The sequence below is a fragment of the Gordionus sp. m RMFG-2023 genome, chromosome 4 (genome assembly GCF_954871325.1).
Source record: "Gordionus sp. m RMFG-2023 chromosome 4, tfGorSpeb1-WG-v2, whole genome shotgun sequence".
Taxonomy (NCBI): Eukaryota; Metazoa; Nematomorpha; class Gordioida; order Chordodea; family Parachordodidae; genus Gordionus; species Gordionus sp. m RMFG-2023.
In genome coordinates this window covers 18,548,384-18,570,904 of record NC_088778.1, presented here as the reverse complement: position 1 = coordinate 18,570,904, position 22,521 = coordinate 18,548,384, and the positions used below count along the sequence as shown (strand labels likewise).

The 22,521-nt window shown below is 26.5% G+C and overlaps 1 protein-coding gene across 1 annotated transcript in view; it reads right to left on the bottom strand.

The window, feature by feature from the left end:
• LOC135927740 (importin-7-like) overlaps positions 1-22,521 on the bottom strand; it is a 109,119-nt gene that overhangs the window by 52,488 nt on the left and 34,110 nt on the right. The window contains exons 13-21 of the mRNA XM_065463894.1: positions 16,645-16,805; positions 16,322-16,493; positions 14,412-14,453; positions 14,204-14,322; positions 4,460-4,576; positions 1,997-2,078; positions 1,504-1,629; positions 1,205-1,302; positions 1,001-1,096 (exon numbers count right to left, since the gene is read on the bottom strand). Of these exons, the coding sequence (XP_065319966.1) occupies positions 1,001-1,096; positions 1,205-1,302; positions 1,504-1,629; positions 1,997-2,078; positions 4,460-4,576; positions 14,204-14,322; positions 14,412-14,453; positions 16,322-16,493; positions 16,645-16,805 (1,013 nt within the window). The remainder of the gene's footprint in view (positions 1-1,000; positions 1,097-1,204; positions 1,303-1,503; positions 1,630-1,996; positions 2,079-4,459; positions 4,577-14,203; positions 14,323-14,411; positions 14,454-16,321; positions 16,494-16,644; positions 16,806-22,521) is intronic.

Below are 22,521 nucleotides of genomic sequence, written 5' to 3'. Positions count from 1 at the left end.
GTATTTTACTAAAAAAAAATGTTTAATATTGCTATCCAGATTGTCTAAATATTGGGTTGTTGTTTTTAAATATTGAGCCTCTTTTTACTTTCAAATAGTATTAATAGGAATTTGATAGGAACTCAATTGAAATATCAAGAGCCCAAATTAGACAAGTTTTACTGTATTTAAATAGAATACCGATTTTTTTTTCCCACATAATTTTAATAATCGCAATATGATTATTATAAATCCATTATGTTTATTATTAAATTTTTTCCTAAATTTTATAATATCTTCTCTAGGAAATTTATTTAATTAAAAAGAATTAATTTTATAAGTTTTTTGGAAGGAGGACCTTTTATATTCTTATATTCTACTTCTTTCATTGCTATACTCATTACTACACTTATGTATATGGCTCGGGTATTGTTCCACCCTCATATAACTTCATATCTGGGTTACAAGGTTTGTTGGTATCCATGAAAAAAAAAATCGGCATAATTATATGGAGGATGGGCCTTCATATAATTCACATACGCTCACCTTTGGATAGGTCTATGACCAAAGTGCTAATAAAGATAAAAATAAATTACAATGTAATTTATATAAAAAAATATGTAATATTAAATTATTCCTTTGATCGTTTAAGGATAATAATATAGATATTTAGTATGAAAATTTAAGGACGATATCATGTAAAATTAAGTAATATTAAATTATTTCTTTTAAAGACAATAGTCCTGATTTTTAGTATGAAATTTAAGGACGATATTATATTATTAAGGAATATTTAAATATATGCCATTTAATAATGTATTACTATTTTCTATATATGATTTTAAAATGAATATTTTTCACTTCCTAATTTTTTTAAAAATTTCATTTTAAAAAGGGAGAATAGGAAAGAAAATATTTTTTCGGGCCACCGACAGTCTATATTTTATTAATGTTACCCTGTACATGGGCCAGTCTTGAGGACTTTAAAAACCTTATCAAAATATATTTTTTTTAAAAAAACCTGTTCTTGTCTACCTGTACATTGAAATAATAAAACTTCAAACAATTTCAAAGCATGTAATTCCATATCATCATCATGTTCTGGGTCGCTTATTACCTATTAAAGATTTGAAATAGAAATTTAGAATGAATACAGTTTAAAAATAATGCATTTAAACAGTATTTTATATTATGCTATATATAGAATAAGAGCAAAAGAAATTACATTTTGACACATGGCGAACGTAATTTGCAGCCTGGATGGGTCACTTAAAAATGACTCGGTGTCATTCGTTATAAAATTATGCCAAATAGAGAGCATTTCTATGTTTTAATAAATAATAAGGACGATTTTATATGGTATAGAAATATTATACAATTTTCTGAATCGATAAAAATTTTTAAAACACGAAAATCACGGTATTATATAATTTAAATTTAGCTACGGCATTACTAATGGCGTTCCTATCATCGAGGCACCCACTAGTAATGAGATATTTTCTGAAAAAAATATTTTTAAAAAACCTGTAAAAAAAGATTCTTTGTCCTTCAAAAATATTCCATAAAGGATAGGTAACAAACTCCAAGCATTTGTAGGAATAATGTGACAGGTTAATGCATAACATATCGATATTAATTCGTCATAAAAATCTTAAAAAAAATATGTTTAATAAATATAATTTTTTTTAAATAAAATATAAAAAAATGTACAAAATATACAAAGAGTATATAAAAGGATAATTATATATAAAAAAAATTTTGACATTTTGTTTTCGCCTTAAATAATTTTTATTAGTGTGAGAAGTACAATTTTTTATGCAATTTTTTAAGTGTTGTCATAAAAAATTGTTTGCTCAAATATAAAATATTTACGCCTTTTAATTATAATTATACACGCTGAGTGATTACTCTGTATTCTAATGAAGTATTCAGAGTGATTTAAAATAATTCAACCTAAAATAATTGTTTGTAACAATTCAATATTTCATTTTAGCAAAATAAAATAATATATACACACCTTCATCGTAGTCTTCAGAATGGAATTTATTTAATACTAAATTTACGATTTCCATAACGGTATCACTTACCATATTAATTGCCTGAATTTTATTTTTTGAAATCAAAAATATTTCAGATTAAAATGTTAAACAATTTATGTAAAATATATAGATTAAAATATGATTTATCATTATAATTATAAAATGATTCATCATTATAATGGTAAAGTTATTCAATTGCGAATCTAATATGTATCTATGTAAGCTATAAGTGATGGTTTTCCTATCTTCTTAATGTTAATTCATTTTATTTATCAACTTTTCTATCATTTTAATGTTATAAAATTGAGGGAGACTATATAACCTAATGTTAAATTTTCTATCTATCCGCCCGGCCCGACCAAATCGAGTTCGGAATCGGTTTTTGATTGAGATCTGACTTCAGAAAAGAAATTTTTTGCAAACGACAGGATTTGAACCTGTGCCCCCTACCGCCCTGAAGGCAAAGGTTCTCGCTATGTACCCTGATGCCTATTATATAATACCAGAATATTTTTATCATATATGAAACCAATGTAATACTTTTTCATTAGTTTATTTTTCTTTTATAAATATTTTTTGCCCATATCCGCTTTATCTGATATAATTAATTGGATTAATTTTCTTTCAATTTTTGGATCTTTTATTACATATATTTATTACAGAATTTATTTTAATTTATTTTACTATTTTTAAATTTTTTTATTGAAAGATATTTTAATTATCGAAAACAAATTGCTTGTTAATTTTTATATATATTTTTTTTAATATTTATTATCTAAAATAATGGTTATTAATTTTCAAACATATTTTTTGTAAAAAAATATTAGCTCTTAATTAATTTTAAGCATATATTTTGTCTTTATAATATGATTAGATGGATGGGATAAAATTTAAATAAAGGGCAGAGCAATCGGGTAAAAAATAAACAGGAATTGAAGAGATGCCTTGAAGATTTGTACCAATATTTTTGATTTAGCTTGCATACTTTTATGAATATAAAATTTCTTTAACAAAGAATTATTTCTCGATTCAATTATATAATTTTTATAAGCTTTGTCGGTTATACATATATCTATAATTGTATGTGATGTATCTATGTAAAAATTTGCTATATAACCGTAATTGAAACAAAGTTTAGGTATAAAAACAATATTATTTCTCAAATATATACTTTAAGCATTTATTCCCACTAGAGATGTGCAAAGTTAGGTCCGGCCCGTACCTGGCCCGAACGGGCTTCGGGCCGGGCCTAATTCTTTTTAAAATAATCGAGTTCGGGCCGGGCCTAATATTTTTAAAAGAATTTCGGGCTGGGTTGGGTCGGACCTTAGAAATTTTATTAAATATATCTAAATTTATCAATTTTATATTGAATTTTTTATGTAAAATAAAAAATTTTTGATTTAATTTATTGAAACTAAACGCTATATAACATATGTCTTTTATTTTAAATAATTATAAAAATTAATTTCTATATTTAAATAAATTCGGGCCTGGCCGGGCCGGTAAATTTTTTTAAAATAAATTTCTGGTTCGGGCCGGGTTGGCAAAACTTTTTAAAAAAAATTCGGGCCGGGCCGGGCTTGAAAAATTAGGCCCGATCCAGATCACTAATTCCCACTATGAAAAAAATTATTAAAATTTATAATGAAAAAATAAAATATATATATCAGAGGCCCTCAGGCCCCTATTTTAATTTTTTAAATATATCCTGGCGATTATAAAAAAAAAATTTAAGAAAAACCCGGGCCAGACTGAGCAGAACATTTAGATAGTCATTATCTGTAAAAATTAAAAAAATATATAATATATTTTTAAAAAATCCGGGCTGGACCAGGTCTAAAAATATAAAACCCGGGCGGTGCAGAAATTTTTTTAAAATCCTGGCCGAGCCGTGTAAATGGTATCTATGTAGGTCTATCGTTATTTTTTTGCAAATGCTTAAAATTTTTAGCATTCGACACCAGTGTTATGTAATAATATAATAAAATATTTTCAATTATATTATTATGTTCATTAGAGTATTAATTTTATTCAAAATTTTTTTTATAACAATTTTTTTATATTGGTGATAAATATTCGAATATGATTAATTTGTTCGAACAATTTGATAGATATTGGCGAATGTTATTCGTATAAAGGAAGTATTAGATTGAACTTGTAAAATCGGAGCACTAATTTTTATTATTTAAAAAAAAATATTAAAATTAATATAATTAAGTTGTAAAGCAGCAATGTTACGAAAAAAGATAACCCGCTACCATAATTCGTTACTTATTTTCAACAGTGACGTAATTATCTGTTTTATTAGTAACAATGTAACGACGTTACTTTATGCCACGTTTCTATTCGGCACTACTTAATATAGATGCTATACATTAGAATTATGTGAAATATATAGAAATTCATATTATAAATTAAATATGATAGTTAATAATAACATCTTTATTGTCGTCAAGTAAATCGATAAGGGTTTCAATAATTTCTAAAAGACCACTGACAAACATCCTCACTTCCTCGTCCTCTTTTCTAGAATGGGTAGTATCAAGTATCGAATACTGTTAATAGTTAAATAATTTTTAAAAAAAATAAATAATTTATACAAAAAAATTAAAAATTAAATCAAAAAAAAATTGCTAGAATGGGAGCAGCACCGATTATTAACGTATTAAGTATTGGTCGATTCATATATCCCTATATATATTTTAAAAATAATTTAATTAACTAGAAATTAAAAAATTATACTAAGTGAATTAAAAAATTATTACACGAAGTTATATTTTAATGAATTTAATAATTTGTAAAAAAACCAAAAATCTTAAACCTGACAGCATCTTATAAAAATGAGCCCAAAAATATAATTTCTGATTATTAAATAGACATAACTTTATGTATGAAAGTGATGAATTTAATTTGTACTACTTTCAATTTTAACCAATATCAGTGACCGATAACCAAAAATCGTGATTAACTCTCATCAATTAAAAAAAATTGGCCTGCATTAATCCATGATTTGATAAAAAAAAAAATCCAAAAGATAAGGCGCTGGTAAAATTTTCCTATTAAAGATTTTATTAAAGATCAAAAATTTATGATTTCATCATAAAAGGTTTTTTATACAAAATTCACAAAAAATTTATTTATAAATTATAAATCCTGTTTGAGCGCTTAAAAATCTTCAGAGAACAAAAATCTCCGAAGATTTTTAATTTTAAAGAGCATTTCAAACACTAAACTCTGGAATAAACATACAATAAATTAAATTACTACTATAAGTTAAGTTAATATGAGAGATATTTTTATTGCTTAAATTAATAATCAAAAAATATTTTTATGGGAATGGAGACTAGAAAAATCTTATGTTTCCATGACAATTCTGCGAAACTTCTATCGCGAAATTTAATCTACATTAGCGAATACTATTCCGGGAAACAAATACCGCTAATTTTTTATAGCGAAACCTGTAAAGCGAATACATTTGAACGAAACTTTATCGCGAATCAATAATAGTTAGTGAAAACTATTTCGCGAAGATATTAATATCGTGATAATTGCTAATAGTGACTATTATATTTAGAAAATGTTGATGTTTTAATTTTTGTAAAAAAGTTTTTAATATCACCATTAAAATAAAAATATATTTATCACTATTGAATAATATTTTTAAAAAAATAAGTACATCATTGATGGAGTTTTTAATTTTTTTTAACCTTAATAAATTAATATAATAGTTAATGAACTTAGATTTGGTTTATAAAATTTATTATTGAAATATAATTTTGTCGCTATCCTGTCCAATGCTTTTTTTCGAAGTCTTATTTTATAAGAATCGCGCACAAGGAACTCAGACTTTATTAATATATTAATCAAAGAGTTTAAACCTTGATCCTAACTGAAGAAATTGATATCTGAGTTAGGCCAATTCTGATGAGGACTAAATATATTTATAAATTCATCCATTTGACAGTTACTAACTAAAAGCAAAGTTATAAGCTAAATAAAATATATAAAATTACTTATTAGAATTAGAGATCTGCAAATTTAGGCCCGGCCAGTACCCGAACGAAGCCCTAATTCTATTTAAAATAATCGGGTTCGGGCTGGGCCGGGCCTAATATTTTTTAAAAAAATAGGGCCGGGTCGGGTCGGACCTTGGAAATTTTTTTAAATATATCTAAATTTATCAATTTTATATTGAATTTTTTATGTAAAATAAAAATATTTGATTTTATTAATTGAAACTATTCGACATATAACATATGTCTTTTATTTTGAGAAATTATAAAAATTAATTTCTATATTTAAATAAATTTGGGCCGGGCCGGGTCGGTAAATTTTTTTAAAAAAATTTCGGGTTCGGGCCGGGTTGGCAAAACTTTTTAAAAAATTTCGGGTTCGGGCCGGCAAAACTTTAAAATTTTGGGCCCTGGCTTGAAAAATTAGGCCCGATGCAGATCACTAATTAGAATGTCTTAATCGAATTTTAAATGGCGATTCAAAAAAATATTTCCATCTAAGTAAAATAAGGGAATTCCTAAATTCAAAATATTTTTATATCATTCTTTTATCTTTTTTGTTTACTATTAAAATAATAGTTATATTTTCAAAAAATTTGATAGTAATCTGAATATAATATTAAGACTATTATAAAAAGTCATATCGATCATTATGCAAAAATTATAATTGGGAGGTGTATAAAAAAATATGGCATACATTTTATGAAACTTTTTTAAAATATATTATATTAAGTCGTTATATATAATTTACATTTCAAGTTTTATCTCTGGGTTCCGATAAAGACAACAATTTTTTTTTAAAAAGATTCACTTTCATTATTTACACAACAATTTAGAAAAATCTTAAAAAATTTAAATCAAAAAATTTAATAAAATAATTACTTAACACTATGATTTTTAAAAATAATCTGAGAAAATCAGTTTAATTCTAAGCTTTCAGTTTTTACCTTGATTGGAAAACACAGAATATTTATTAAAATATACTTTTAGTGGCAAAAGGCACATTTTTAAAATATATGTCAGAGGGGGAATTTATTGTGGTAAAAACTTGAACCAAAATGTCTCTGCCGTACCTAAAACTATGAGTGAGAGACAGCAAAGTTAATTTATTTTCTATCACATCGATAAAAGTTACAGTAAGTAACAACTTTTCGCGTTTATGATTTAATGAACTTTAGTAGGTAAATTATATTGAATATATTGTTTTCTTTTAAATAAATAAATTAGAAATATATTTAGTTTCGCGGTCATGCGCTCGCGATAATGACTTTGCACAAATATATTTGCGGTAGAAAATTCGCTATAGAGTTCGCGATAAAAGCTTCGCTAAAATATATTCGCGGAAATAAATTGCCGACATCGGATTAGCTATATTGTCTTCGCTATAAATGTTTGGCGAATTTTAGATTCAATGCTTTATAATGATGTTCTCTGGACATGCAAAATTTATTTAAAATTGAAAAGGTCGGGCAGAAAAGTTCTCAATTTGGTAAAGTGCACAAAAAAGTAAGGGTTAGGGTAGGATATTATTCCGAAAGAGTATAACTAGTTAATTAAAAATAAAATTTGCCAGTTTTTCATATTTTTTATTTTAGCCGATCATTTTTGGGTTAGAATTCATTTGTGAGAAAAAAGTGCTAGCGAAGTTTAAAATAAAAAAATTGTCACTTATGGAATAAATTTTTGGCTCTAGGGGATCGTTGTGAGACTGGCTTATTGATAATGTTCTTTTTAAACATTCAGCATTAATGAGCTCTAAGGTATTGGTATTTACAAAAATATTTAAGTATCGTAGTAAGAAAAATCTGTTATCATTCATCTCTCTATGATTAAATGAAAAAAATTACCAGTAGAGAAATTAAATTAATTTTTAAATTGAGCTTACTTAAACCCTTAAATGATAAACTGGGGTTTACGCCTTAAATATCTTAAACTTGTCATTTCATTTATTAAAGTGTATTTTTACACCTAAGGTGGATATTTGTATTTTGATATACAGGGTTTCCCATTTAAAAAAGGGAAAGTCTAAATCAAAAAAGGAAAAGTTTCAATCATAAAAGGAAAAGGTCTGATCAAAAAGGGAAAAGGGTCAGTCATAAAAGGAAAAGGTTCAATCAAAAAAGGAAAAAGTCCAAACAAAAAAGAAAAAGTGTCAATCAAAAAAGGAAAATTACCAAAAGGAAAGGAAATGTGTCAATCAAAAAAGGAAAATTCCCATTCAAAAAAGAAAAATCGTAATTTTTTGTCAATTTTTATTTATTTTTGTTATTCCTTCAATTTATTTCTGATTTTTGCGATTTCTTTATGTTTTTTTTCTTACTGATCTTTTCTCAATTTATTTCTTACTTTTTGCTATTTTCTTTACTTTTATTTTTCTTACTATATCTTCTCTCAATTTATTTTTCTTCTCATTTTTGATAATTCTTTTGTATTAAGAATTTAAAAATGATTATATTTTATTAATTTACTATCGTTTGGTATTACAGTTCAAACTTATTTAATTTTAAAAAGGTACATTATAACCAAACGATTAATTTAATTTAACAATTGTAATTATATTGTCTGCCAAAAACATTAAATATAATTTTTAAAAATAATTATCAAAAATGAGAAGAAAAAAATTGAGAAATGCTCAATAAAATAAAGATTAAAAATGACTTAAAGAGATTGAAAAGGATAGAAATGTATGTAAAAGATTACAATGGAAAAATCATAAAAAGAATATTGTATGTATGAAAAAAAAAATGGACCTAAATTTATAAATTATTTTTTAAAATACAAAAGAATTATCAAAAATGAGAAGAAAAATAAATTGAGATAAGATATAGTAAGAAAAATAAATTAAGTAAGATATAATCATTCCTTCGCTATTTTTGCTCTTCAATCAACAGACCTCTCACAGGCGCTTTTGCTTTATTATTGGCAGCATTTTTTTTTATACCTATGGCCATCCCCCATGAACGCAAAATCTGCCCATCCTGCATGAAACCAATACATTTAACAAATGATGGAGAATTTTTTGTTCATGGACCAATCTCTAACAGGTGTCCGCATTCAAAACACACGCCTCTTTCTCAGATCACTTACTCGCTTCCCCTCCTAAACCAAGTAATTGGTGCCTCATTCTCAGATATTTTTCTTAACTCCACAAAACCAAGTATCATAACGAGAATACCCAAAGGAGCGAGAATACAAGTAGCTAAATCTCTCAGCAACTGCATATCTTCTCTTTTGCAAAATTTTAACAAAGAAGAAGAATGGTTAAAATTTCTAAACTTCGGGTACAATACTTTCAAAATACCTGACATATCACTCCAAAAATCCTTAACTCAACAAATAAAAGATGCCTGTTTAAACATCAACACTCATCTTCATGAGTCCCAAATCTCCAGACATCCCAAAAACAAAAAAATAATAACCCCACTTCAACAAAAAGCCTCATTGATTTCGAAGAAAATTGACAGTCTTAATATCAAAGGGGCCCTCAAACTCATTTCAACCAATGACACTCTGGCGGAATCCAATTTAGATACCTTAATTAAGTTTCGATCAAAGCATCCCACAACAACATTTATGCCAATATTGCCCCAACCCTACTCCCATTGTACAGCAGACTTCACACAGGAAGAAGTAAGGAAAGCAATCCTATCTTTTCATCGGGATTCGGCTCATGGTCTAGATGGGATTAGACCAATTTTTTTACAGGACATTACCTCTCTTGTGATCTGTACACAGGTTTCAATTCTCACTAAAATCACAAACTTAGTCAACAAAATCCTAAATGGAGACGTACCCAGCTTTATTACCCCCTTACTCTTCGGTGCCAGACTCATCGCACTCCAAAAACCAAATAAGGACATTCGGCCCATCGCCATTGGTTCTACTTACCGTAGATTGGTCGCTAAATTAATCGCATCTAGAATCAAACACGATGCCGCACACATTCTAAGCCCCTACCAACTTGGTGTAGGGATACCTGGTGGGTGTGAAGCTGCTGTGCACTTAACAAGAATTCACCTTGAAAATAACCCAAAAAACGAATCCCTAGTAAAAATTGACTTCTCTAACGCCTACAACACTCTTTCGCGCAACACGTTCCTACATTCAACTTGCTTCCATTTCCCGCTTACACTAAATTTCTTTTCTCTTGCTACCAATCACCAACAATCTTACAATTCAACAAAGAAAAGATACTTTCTGTCGAGAGTATCCAACAGGGTGACCCTCTCGGATCCCTTCTCTTTAGTCTTGGAATCAACGACATGATAAAATCAATAAACTCTTCATGTACTCTATCGCTCCACGCTTGGTATATTGATGATGGAATCTTGAGTGGTCCCTGTAGTGAAATTGCCAAAGCATTCAACATAATTAAAGAAAAGGGCACAGCCATTGGACTTTCGCTTAACCAGAGCAAATCTGAATTCTCACATTTAAATTCTAATGCTCCCAACACTCACGATTTCAAATTCACATCAAGCGTTGAATTAACACATCTAGGATCGCCTGTAGGAGGACACGCGGCAATAAGCACCTTTCTTCATTCCACACTTGACATACTCCTTAAACTGGAGGACATCTTTACACTTCTTCCATCACACAAGTCCTTTTTTTTGCTAAAAAATTTCTTTTTTATACCAAGGATTCTTTACGCACTTCGGTCAACACCAATTTTTAAATATCCTATTCCTCTCCAAACTTACGAAAAAGGAATAAAGGACTTAACCGAAAAAATAGTAAATATCAGATTCAACGAAACCGCTTGGGCCCAAGCAACTCTTCCAACCAAATTTGGTGGTCTCGGCATCAGATCTCCACATGACTTAGCAATAACTACTTTCATATCGAGTAGTCTCTTGACAAAGCTAATAACCACCGCCCATAATTCTAAAGAAGACCTTTCCTTAATCGTGGCTATGGATATTTGGAAAACAAGGATCAATGCTGATTCTCATCCCCCCACAACCCATAGACAGAAAGACTGGGATGCACCAGTGGTTGCTCGCTGCGTTGAAACTCTCTTATCTAGCATGCAATCTACCGACCGCACCCTATTCTCTTCCCTGCTCAATGGTACGGGACATGAGTTTCTTGAGGCCATCCCATCTACCAATCTTCAGCTTCAACTATCCAACAATGAATTTACCCACGCCATCGGCATTCGTCTAAATTGTTCCATCACTCACCCTCACATCTGCTCAGGGTGCAACTCGCCAGTTGACTCGAAGGGTAGACATAGTTTACATTGTCGCTCCTGCAATGGACGATTCATCAGACACAAGCAATGTAATACAATCATCCAACATGCACTGAAATCCGCCCAAATTCCTTCCACTCTAGAACCACAGGGTCTTTTTAGATCTGACGGTAAACGTCCTGATGTGATCTCTCAAATCTCATGGAGGAGAGGCCAACTTTTGGTATGGGACTATTCCTGTATTGACCCCTTGGCCTCATCCAACCATGCCATCAACATCCTTGACCAGAAGGAACAACTTAAAACTTCTAAATACACAGAAATAATGAACGATCATTACTTCATCCCAATCATATCAACCACTCTTGGCACCTTCGGCAAACTCGCCTTAGCATTTTTCAAAAACTTAGGATCACAAATCAGCAAACTCTCAGAAGAACCTCGAGAGGGTTTTTTTCTTCGTCAACGATTATCCATAGCGATTCTCAAAGCTAATTATATCAGTTTCAATGGTAGTCTTCTAGCCAAAGAGCTATCCTAGACAACACTTACGTCCCTTTTTCATTTTTGTTTCCCTGCGTCACACCATCTCCGTTCTTTTTTTTTATAGTATTATTATATATTTTTCAATCATTTTTAATTATATTAAAACATAAAATATTATATTTTCGTTTTTTTTAATACTTTATATTATTTATTATTTGAAAATTGAAAATAAAGGATTTTGAATTAAAAAAAAAAAGTAAGAAAAATAAAAGTTAGGAAAATCGCAAAAAGTAGAAATAAATTGAGAAAAGATCAGTAAGAAATAAAACGTAAAGAAATCGCAAAAATTTAGAAATAAATTTAGAAGGAATAACAAAAATAATTAAAAATTTAAGAAAAATTGACAAAAAATTTTAAAAAATCATTATTTTTGAATGGGAATTTTCCTTTTTTGATTGACACTTTTCCTATTCTTTTGGGAATTTTCCTTTTTCGATTGACACTTTTCCTTTTTTATTGGATCTTTTCCTTTTTATTTTGACACTTTTCCTTTTTTGATTGAACATTTTCCTTTTTTATTTGACACTTATCCTTTTTTGATCGGACTTTTTCCTTTTTTTAGGGAATTTTCCTTTTTTGTTTGGACCTTTTCCTTTTTTGATTGAACCTTTTCCTTTTTTGATCGGACCTTTTCCTTTTATAATAAAAAATTTTCCTTTTTTGATTGGGACATTTCCTTTTTTGAATGGGAAACCCTGTAAAATTATATATTACGTTAAAATTTTATACTTCCAAAAATTAAATTCATTTTAATACTAAGTGAATTGATAATCTTATATTCCCAATAAATTGTAAATTAAGAGTATAACCAAATAAAATCAACAATTTGTTCTGAAAATAAATTTGATTTAATATTATAAAATTTTGGTCCTTGTCTAAAGGAGTTCTGAATATAAATTATAGTGATTTTATTGTCACCATTTTAAAACTTATAACAAATTGAATGCTATTATTTATAATATTCAAGTTTTATATAAATAAATGAGTGAAATTGAAATATACCTCTTTTAAATTCATGCTTTTTTTTTACAAAATTTAGTATATAGACTAAGGTTCGTGTAACCTATAATTGTGCAAACAGTCCCAGCTGATAACTCTTAGAGTTATCCGGGGGAGAAACTTAGTATCGATTTTCATTTAATTAATTATTGATTTAAAACTACATGCTTGTAAATAATAAATTTAAAATTTATTGGGCATTTTTCGCCAGGAGCAGTTTTTGAAAATTTCGTACAAAAAATAGGTCGATTCGATTTCAATAAAATTTTAAATCATCAATATTTTTACATAAAAAAAATTAGAGGCAAATGAGCCCTTATGACATCATAGTAAAATCTATAAAAACTAAACTAGTAAAAAATGAGCAATAATATTTATAAAAAATTACGCATTTTATTTTCTTTTAATAAATGATAATATTTCTATATAGTATTTTCTTAAATAATAAATCATGTAAAAGGTTCCTATCACATCATTTTCAATGCCTGGACCGTGTACGAGACTTCAGAATGAGGGATAAGCTTTCGGATGGGCTGTTCAGATCTTTTACATAAAAATGTCATAGGTTCCTTTATTGATGGATTTCTTTCTATCTTAATCAATAAAAGTATTTATGCAGCTTTAAATATTTGACTCAGCCCGCAAGCTAGACTAGGTTAAAAATTTATGAGCCAGGCAACTCAAAATCTATTTTATGGTACAAACCAATGTTTTAATAAAATTTATCCATTAATTATTTACTATAATTGGATTTTGCTTGCATACTATGCCATGCAGGTCTCCACTAATTAAAATATGGTCTAAATACTTTTATTGATCGTTAATAAAAAGAAATTAATAAATAAAAGAACATGTGCCATATTTTTATGTTTAGGGACCTCACAACCTAATTCAAAGTTTAACCAGCACCCTAAATATACGCCATCTATAGTATAAAAATTTCTTTTACTAGTTTTCATCGATTTTATTAGTGATGTTGTAAAGGTTGATTTCTAATTAAAAAATTGTTTTCATATAAAGGAAATAATGTTTGTTAAAATTTTATCAAAATCGGAGCTACCCATTTTTTATATGATGTTTTTAAATAATATGTGGGCAAAAGATGCCCAAAATTATTTGTATTTATTTTCTAAAAATATTAAGTGTATAATTTATACTAAATTTATTATTTACAAATGTGTAATTTTTAATTAATTAATAATTAAATGAAAATTGGCACTCATAAAAAATTTCATGCTACCACTCCTGACATCTCTAAAAGTATAATTTAGAGGCTCAAATATAGGTTACACGAACCTTAGTTTGTCCTGATCGATTTGACATTGATAGATACAGGGTTATTTATTTTTCACACCACTCAAGGGTCAATTCGTACTTGAATTGAATTAAAATTATACATAAAAAAATTGTATGGTATAACTAAAAACCGTATGTTTCAACATTTCCAATATAAGGGGTTTAACTTGGTCGCTATAAATGCATATAATTTTTTTCAACACTATTGTCATCTCTTCGTTCAAGGTTAGCTTTAAGATGTTTAATAACTCTAGAAATCAAGCATATATAATTTGATATATTTTTAAATGTTATTATTATAAATATCAACTATAAAACTGAAATTATAATTTTTATTACCAGATAAAATTTCCTTAAGACGAGGAATAAGTGCTTCTTTAGCTGAATATTAAATATAAAATTTTTAAAAAAAATTATAATTTTATATAATCATGAAAAAGGTTTTTTTAAAAAATATATTAATTTTTGAAACTCGCTACTAAATATATCTTAAAAACACTAAAAAAATTATTGTTTATACCTATCTTGATGCAACAGTATATTATATATAAAAAATTGAATCTAGCACAACCCATAACCAACATCTAATTAAATTTTACATTTTTAACATCATAAATAGAGCTGTGCCAATATTAAATAAAGAATCGGGGCCGATATTTTGTGTTTTTTTTATTACCAGGGAAACTAATATTTTCAAAAAAGCCAATCCGATCTGATATTTTTATTGTTGGTTATTTTATGATTGTATATCAGAGATGGTAAAAGACATTTTCCAAAAGATTTACAGATACATATTCTAAAAATGGATCTAGATACATCTATAAACGTATTTAATCTACATATAGATACTTTTTAAGTTAAACTTATGTAAAGTGTGGCATAATGCTCAAATTTAGGATTCTGTTGTTAAAATTCAAATTTTAAAGTGAGCTAAAAAATTTATTAAGCTGATACCACTTCTATATACAAATATATAATTACCATAATGATTGTTAGATTTTAATAATTCATATACAAAATATATAATTAAATGATTATAAATAATTGTAATAAAATATTCTCAAAATATCATTAAGGCACCCACGTTATATTGTAAAGACACTTTTAGCCATACTAAACCCTTTATACCAGGACACTTAGCAGTAGATGATTGTAATAATTAATAAAATACAATAAAATAAACACTCATTTTTTTTTTAATTTTTCATAATTTGATAAGTGTCTAAGCATATATCAATATTTATAACATCTAAAGGTTGTCCCAAAAAATCGAATTTAAATTATTTGATTTTTCCAGAAATTGCTTAGATATTTATCTATTAATTATGATACATATTTTTTAAATATAAATAAAATAAGTTATAATATAAAACTTACCATGTTGTTTTCATCCATTGCGTAAAATAAAATTTGTCTGGTTTGCTTTTGTAATGAAATAAACTCGGTCATATTATTAAATGAATTTAATTCAAATAATATTTTTAAAATAAAAAAGCATAATAAAATTGTATCTAAATTTATCAAAAAATAAATACAGATATTTCTTAAATAGTATCTAGGTATTGATACTGATTCTTTCAATATCTAGTGTTATATCAAGTTGCTTTAAAAACTCTTGTATATAAAAATATTTTTTTACACATAATTAATTTCATAATAAAAAAATAAAAAAAACTAAAATTCAATATATTGTTTATAAAAATCGAATTATTTTAAAAGAAAAATATGATGTTATTTAGTATCTAGCGGATAATATTCAGCTAGAGTTGCAAACGACTTGTTTAGCATATTTACAAAAAAGGTTAAATTAAAATTTCCAAAAATATCTATGCATGGAGATTTTGCTCAGATATGCTAAAGGTTTGGCATTTTTGAAATTTCCAAATATAGGTAATAATCGTTTTTAAAAATCAGCCAAATCGAAATTTTAGCAACACTACATTAATAACCATAAACATTTTTATTTTAAATTATATTATTACCTTTTGGAGAATAAAAAAAACTAAATACACTTAATCATTAGTGAAAGTTAGTTGGTTTTTTTTGAATAGAAAATTAATTTTTTATGACGTGTTCAATCAATATAAATATCGTATCTGTTATCGGATCGAGTTTGCTGTAACATCGAGAAATATTGGAACGGAACGGTGAAAAATTTATGGATCGGCACAGCCCTAATTATAAGCAATATATTATAATATCTGGTGGGTGACATAATAGAATAATAAATCATTTTCATGAAAGAAAACCTTTTTCGTTTCGACTGACTAAAGATTTTATAGCGATTGAGGCCTCAACTTTAACTGGTAAACATGGATCCCTGAGTAACAATTCGATAAGCGAATTTAATATAGATATTAGATTATCGGTTTGTGAGGGGTCGTATTTGATTTTCTTAAATTGGTGTACCATCCAGCAAGCCTATTGTTATATATATTAAATAATTTTTTAATTATATGATGTAATAAAACTTTCATAAGGTGCCGAGAAGACTCAGGCACTAGAGGAAGTTCACTTAACATATTAAAATGTACTATTGTGATTTTATTTTTTAAAAAGATTTAAAATTTACCCTAGCTCTTAAATAACCCTTAGGATGGGTTAGAAGTGGACAAACAAAATTGACTAAAATATAAGTGATGTGAGAATAATCCTTCGATTCGTTCTTTTTTGCATTCTTAGTTGTATCCGATGAATGGCTAGCATTGGCTATAAGCGCATCGGCCAGTGTGCCTATATAATTCATTGAATATAATGTCGAAAATTAAAATATAAATATTAAAAGAATCAAGAAAAGTCTCAAAGCTAAATAGATTATGCATTTTAATTCCATTTAATGGGTCAAAGTTTGAAACCTGGATGAAAAGTGTTCTGATTTCGGTTCAAAATATTTTTAAAAAGTGATTCTGGTTCTGGTTCCAGTTCCTAAAATATAGGCGGGTTCTTAGTTCCTATGGTTCCAGGTTGGGGTTTAAAGCTCCGTTAAAGCATCAAAAAAATAAATAAACTTTTGAATGAAAACTCTTATTTATGTACATAAATTATTTGAACTTTTGTTAGAAACGGTTTTGGAAACGTTTCAGAAATTATAAAATGGGTTCTGGTTCTCATAAATTTTAAAAGAGGGTTCAACTTCTAAGTTCTGGTCATAAATGGATAGTTATAAATATAAAACATTTGTTATTAAGTAAACTAGTAATTATTTGAAATTAATGTTGAAAATGAAACACACAAAAAAGTAAAGTATATAAAAAATTAATAATTTTAAAAATTTAATATACTCAGATCAGATAAATAAATAGAACCTTAAGAATTAAAAATCATTTTTAGTATTATAATAATGATTTACTTTTTAAAAATTGGGATTTAAATAAGGTAAGATTATGGTTTGTGACCATAACCGTTGGCTTATTTAATTATATATTTTTGGAGGGATTTTATTAATTTACGATTAATTAATTTATTTTATATCTTTTTTTGTGGAAATTTTTAAAGATTCATAAGTGTTCTTTTAATTTTACTATTTATTTTTTCAATAAATTTTTTAAATTTTAATAATCTAAATTTTCATTATGAATTTTTAATATTTTTATAATCTTTTTATTAATGAGAATAAATACTTAAAATATTTTTTTAGTTTCTAAACCTTATTCTAATTGCGGTTCATTCATTACCAATGTTAGATATATCCCATAAAATTTATAAAAATGGTAACAGATCTAAAAATAGTTTAAGAACTCATATACAAACTATTTACAACATTGATATTATAAATTTGCAAGGCATCTCTATAATCCATATCTATTATAGTAATCCTCAAAAAACGTCAATCAAATTTAACCAATAGTGTTCTTTTAAAAAAAATATTTGTCCAATATAAATTATCAAGCAATTTCAAGCCAATAATAATTCCCATGCCATGTGATTTATAATATGGCAAATATGTTCGCATAATAACTATATCATCATTTCAGAGGTATGTGATGCTATATGGACAGTGGCGTAGCCAGGATCGATCCATAGGGGAGGGGTGGTTTTAAAAATATTTTTGAGTGTTTCCCCAAACCACATTTTAAAATTTAATATTTTGTGCTACTATAGTAGCCAGCATAAATGAAAAAAAAAATTAGTAATAAAATTTTGACCAAATTTATCATTAATTACGTGACTGAAAGCATTATTCTGAGAATTTTATCAATGTTTAGTCAATTGTAAATTAATTCAATCCATTCGGTGTAGAAAGAAGAAAAAAATCGCCCCCCATCCATAAACCTCCCATTTTTTATGATCACTCAATTTATTTATTGATAAAAATTATTATTTAATTTAATTTTTACATATAACAAAATTTTGCAGAGAATTTCATTAAAGATTTTATTTATTATTAAAATACTTTAGTAAATAACACCCTTTTATTTAACAATGTATTTATTTTAATGATAATATATCATAAAATAAATTCCAAAATGTAGAAATTTTATACAGATTATATTAAAAATTTATTCTAAATAACTATATTTAAAAAAAATAAAATTACAATAAAATATGAGTAATTCTTGTATGGTATTTAAAAAAATCTAATTTAATAAATACAAATGAGTATATTTATAAAACATAAATAATTTCTATTAGAGATCTGCAAAAGTAGAAAAATCGGATTCGGGCTGGGTCGGGCCTAATATTTTTAAAAAAAATTCAGGCCGGGTTGGGTCGGGCCTTGGAAATTTTTTAAAATATATCTAAATATATCAATTTTATGTTAAATTTTTTATGTAAAATAAAAATATTTGATTTTATTTATAAAAACTAGAAGCCATATAACATATATCTTATATTTTGAGTAATTATAATGAATTTCTATATATAAATAAATTCGGGCCAGGCCGTCAAAACTTTTTTAAAAAAATTTGGGGTTCGGGACTGCAAAAACTTTTTTAAAATAGGGCCGGGTTTGAAAAATTAGGCCCTATGCAGATCACTAATTTTTATTGCAAATGCAATATTTTTATTAAAAATAGTATAATAAATAAATATTATGACTAAGAATTCATTTTAATTACGTTTTGTATATAAAAACTTTATTACTAAAAACATATTAAAATATATTAATTTTATTGTATGAATTTATAAAGAGAGGTATACTTTTCTCTGAGATTTGACTAATTCATCTAGAATCAAATTTTTATCTAAAATAATGCCTTATAAATATTTAATATAGCGAATCTTTAAAAGGCTTTCACCGGTGCTATTTCTTAAATAGGTTTTTAACCTTTTCAAAGTTGTTAAAGACCTTTCATTAGTGCAGGTGCTAATCGGTAAGGTATCTAAAATAAAAGGCAATGTTTTGATATTAGACAGGGAATCTTAAGTGCAATGACACATGGAAAGGGCCTGCTAAGCATATTTTGGTCTCAAAGAGTACTCTATTCTGTCAAAATTTTTATACCAAAATTCGACAAAGTAATTTATCATACGATCCTGATAATTCAGCAAAATAAAACTCTGAGATTTTCTTAATATCCTCTAGCGTTTTAAGTGACTCAACCGGCAAAAGAAAATAAATGCTGTTTAAAATAAAATTGTGACAAATAAATATTTCCTTTAATTGAAATAAAAATGTATCAAAGGGAGTAAAAATATTTATTTTATAAAAATCCTCAATCGTAGATGCATCAATATTTAAGTGATTGGACTATCTATAAACTAATTTAGGTTTAAAATTTTTAATTCCAAACATATTAGCGATCACCTTTACTTTACATTTATCAAATTAAATGATTTTCCTTTATTTAAAAATCATAAAAAATTTTAAAACTATCTAATTAGTTTAACAATATAAATTTTATTATTAAATTAATAAATATCTAATTTAACTATGCCAGAAAAAATTTACAATATATTTTTATTATTATTTAATATTTTACCTATAATTTTTAATATATATTTTTAAACCATGTTATCATTTAAAATTCTTATTTGTTTTTTTAAATATATTTCATTTTCTTATCTATTTTATTTATAAATTGAAACATTAAAAAAAAAAATTTAAAACAAAAATTCTAAAAAAAAAAATTTCGGACCCCCCCCCCTTGTCTACGCCACTGTATATGGAAAACTTTAAAAGATATCTAGTTCCAACTAGAAAACATTCTGAGAAAGTATTAAATTTAGATTTTAATATATTTTGAAATTTCACAAGAATACTTTGAGAAATATGGATTTCCAAACTGCCTTGGCTCATTATAAAATTAAAAGCTTTTTACAATTATAGATACAATTGTTTGTTATAAGATGTGAAAATAAAATAATGATGGCACTTTCAGAAATAGTAGTTTATATCAAAGTAAATTTTTAATATTTAATAAATAATTTTTAATTAATTTAGAGTTAGAAAATCGAACATTTTTTATTCCTTCTCCTAAAATCTATGCATATCATAGATCCATATGAAATTATATGAAAAATATCAGTCCAGAAGAACAACAATGTGCATTGAATGCATTGAATACACACTAATATTATACATATTCCTGAATATTTAGGGATCAATAGAACTTTAAATGCATCAAGTATCAATTCAATAGGAATAAGAGATTTATTTAAATACTATTTTAATTCTTGAATTTATGTATAATTTAGAATTTAATACCATTATATTGGGGTTTCAGAAAAGATAAGAGAGATGCAAATATTTACTTATGCATAAAAATTACCTAATTGAAAGATATATAGTTGTATAAAATTCAAATATTTAGATTATGGAATTGATCCTTCCTTAAGGTCTTTTAATAAGTAAGGCACAAAGCACACCTTGGTAACATAAAACTCTCATCTAGCAGGAATAAATTTTTAGATTATAAATTACAAATACAAATGAATAACTCATATTCCTAAATATATACTTGATTAACATATTTTATAAAAATAATGGAAAATTTTAGAATAACCCCAAATAAATATAAATTTTTAAATAACACCTCATAAGATAGGAAAATTTTGTATATTTTCTCATAACTTCATAATTGTAGAATGTATGTTATTCATAACTTATTATAACATTTTTGATTAAATGTATAACCTTTTTGTTTTACTTATTTGATTATGATTGAAGTTAACCTCCTATTATTTGTTAACTAAGACATATCTTTTTATTTTTTCTATTGTAATTTAATCAGTCTTAAATTTAATTTTATATTTTGTAACTAAGTAATATATCATTTGGAAGGGTAGTGGTTTGTCTAAAATTTAAATTAAGATGAACATATTTTCTGCATAGTACTTTAATATGTATTCATGAATTTCATATAAATACCAGGAGCTAACCAGTAGAATGATAGGTTAATCAGTTATTTACCCTTCATTTGATGATAATTTTACATATAAAATGGCAAAAAATGCACATATTAGACAGATTTAATTCTTATAAACCCCTTAATCAGACCTATTTTTCTGGGTGAAAGGAATAAATAAATTATTTTGGGTTTTCCTGGACTTGGGAAATATTTTTCACCATTATTATGGACTTGGACATATCTTATGAAACATTTTTCATAATTATTATAGTCTTAGATTCCTGTAAATTTTTTAATTTTAAATATGGGCTAGAAATTGGCCTGAAAATTTCTTTTGAAGACATGGCAAGGCCTGATTAAAAACTAAGGCCCATGCAACTTTCATATTCTGATTGTATTTTTAAATGCATTGTGACTTTTTATATATATCTTATTTCAGTTCTCAACTATCAAAAGTCTTTGGCGAGTTTGAGAAAATTTTCCCAAGTGCGAGGAGCTGGCTTGGGAATTTTTTTAATATTAAGCATATGTGTAATATTTAATACAGAATATTTATATGGCCCTCAGGTAAAAGCTAATTTAAATATATTTTTATTCAAAAAAATAGTATTCACTCTTAGTCTTAATGGGTTGGCCTTGGTCGGGGTGAGCTGGGTTAAAATACAATAAAAAATAGATATGGTTTTTAGAGATTTATCGAAAAAAATTTGAAAATTACTATGGGTTGGCCAGGTTTGAGAAATTTTTTTTATAAAATTATAATGGGTTGGGCTGGGCTTGGAAAATATTTTTATATTGGGCTAGGCTTGGGGAAAATTTTTCAAAATTATTATTAACTTGGATGCTTGATAATTTTTTTATTATTAATTATGGGTCAGACATTGGCCTAAAACAATTTTTTTGCAGGCCTGGGCTTGACCTGATCGAAAAACCAAGGCCCATGAATATCTGATTTTGATTGTATTTTTAAATTCATTATGATTATTTAAATATTTTATTTCAGTTCTTAACTACCAAAATTATTATGATCTTTCATTGGGCTTGGAAGAATTTTTCAAAATTATTATGGCTTTGTACTTTGCCCGGGAATTTTTTTTAATATTAAATATTAGGTATAAGTGCTCAGTAATACTTAACAAATAATATTGGTATTATCA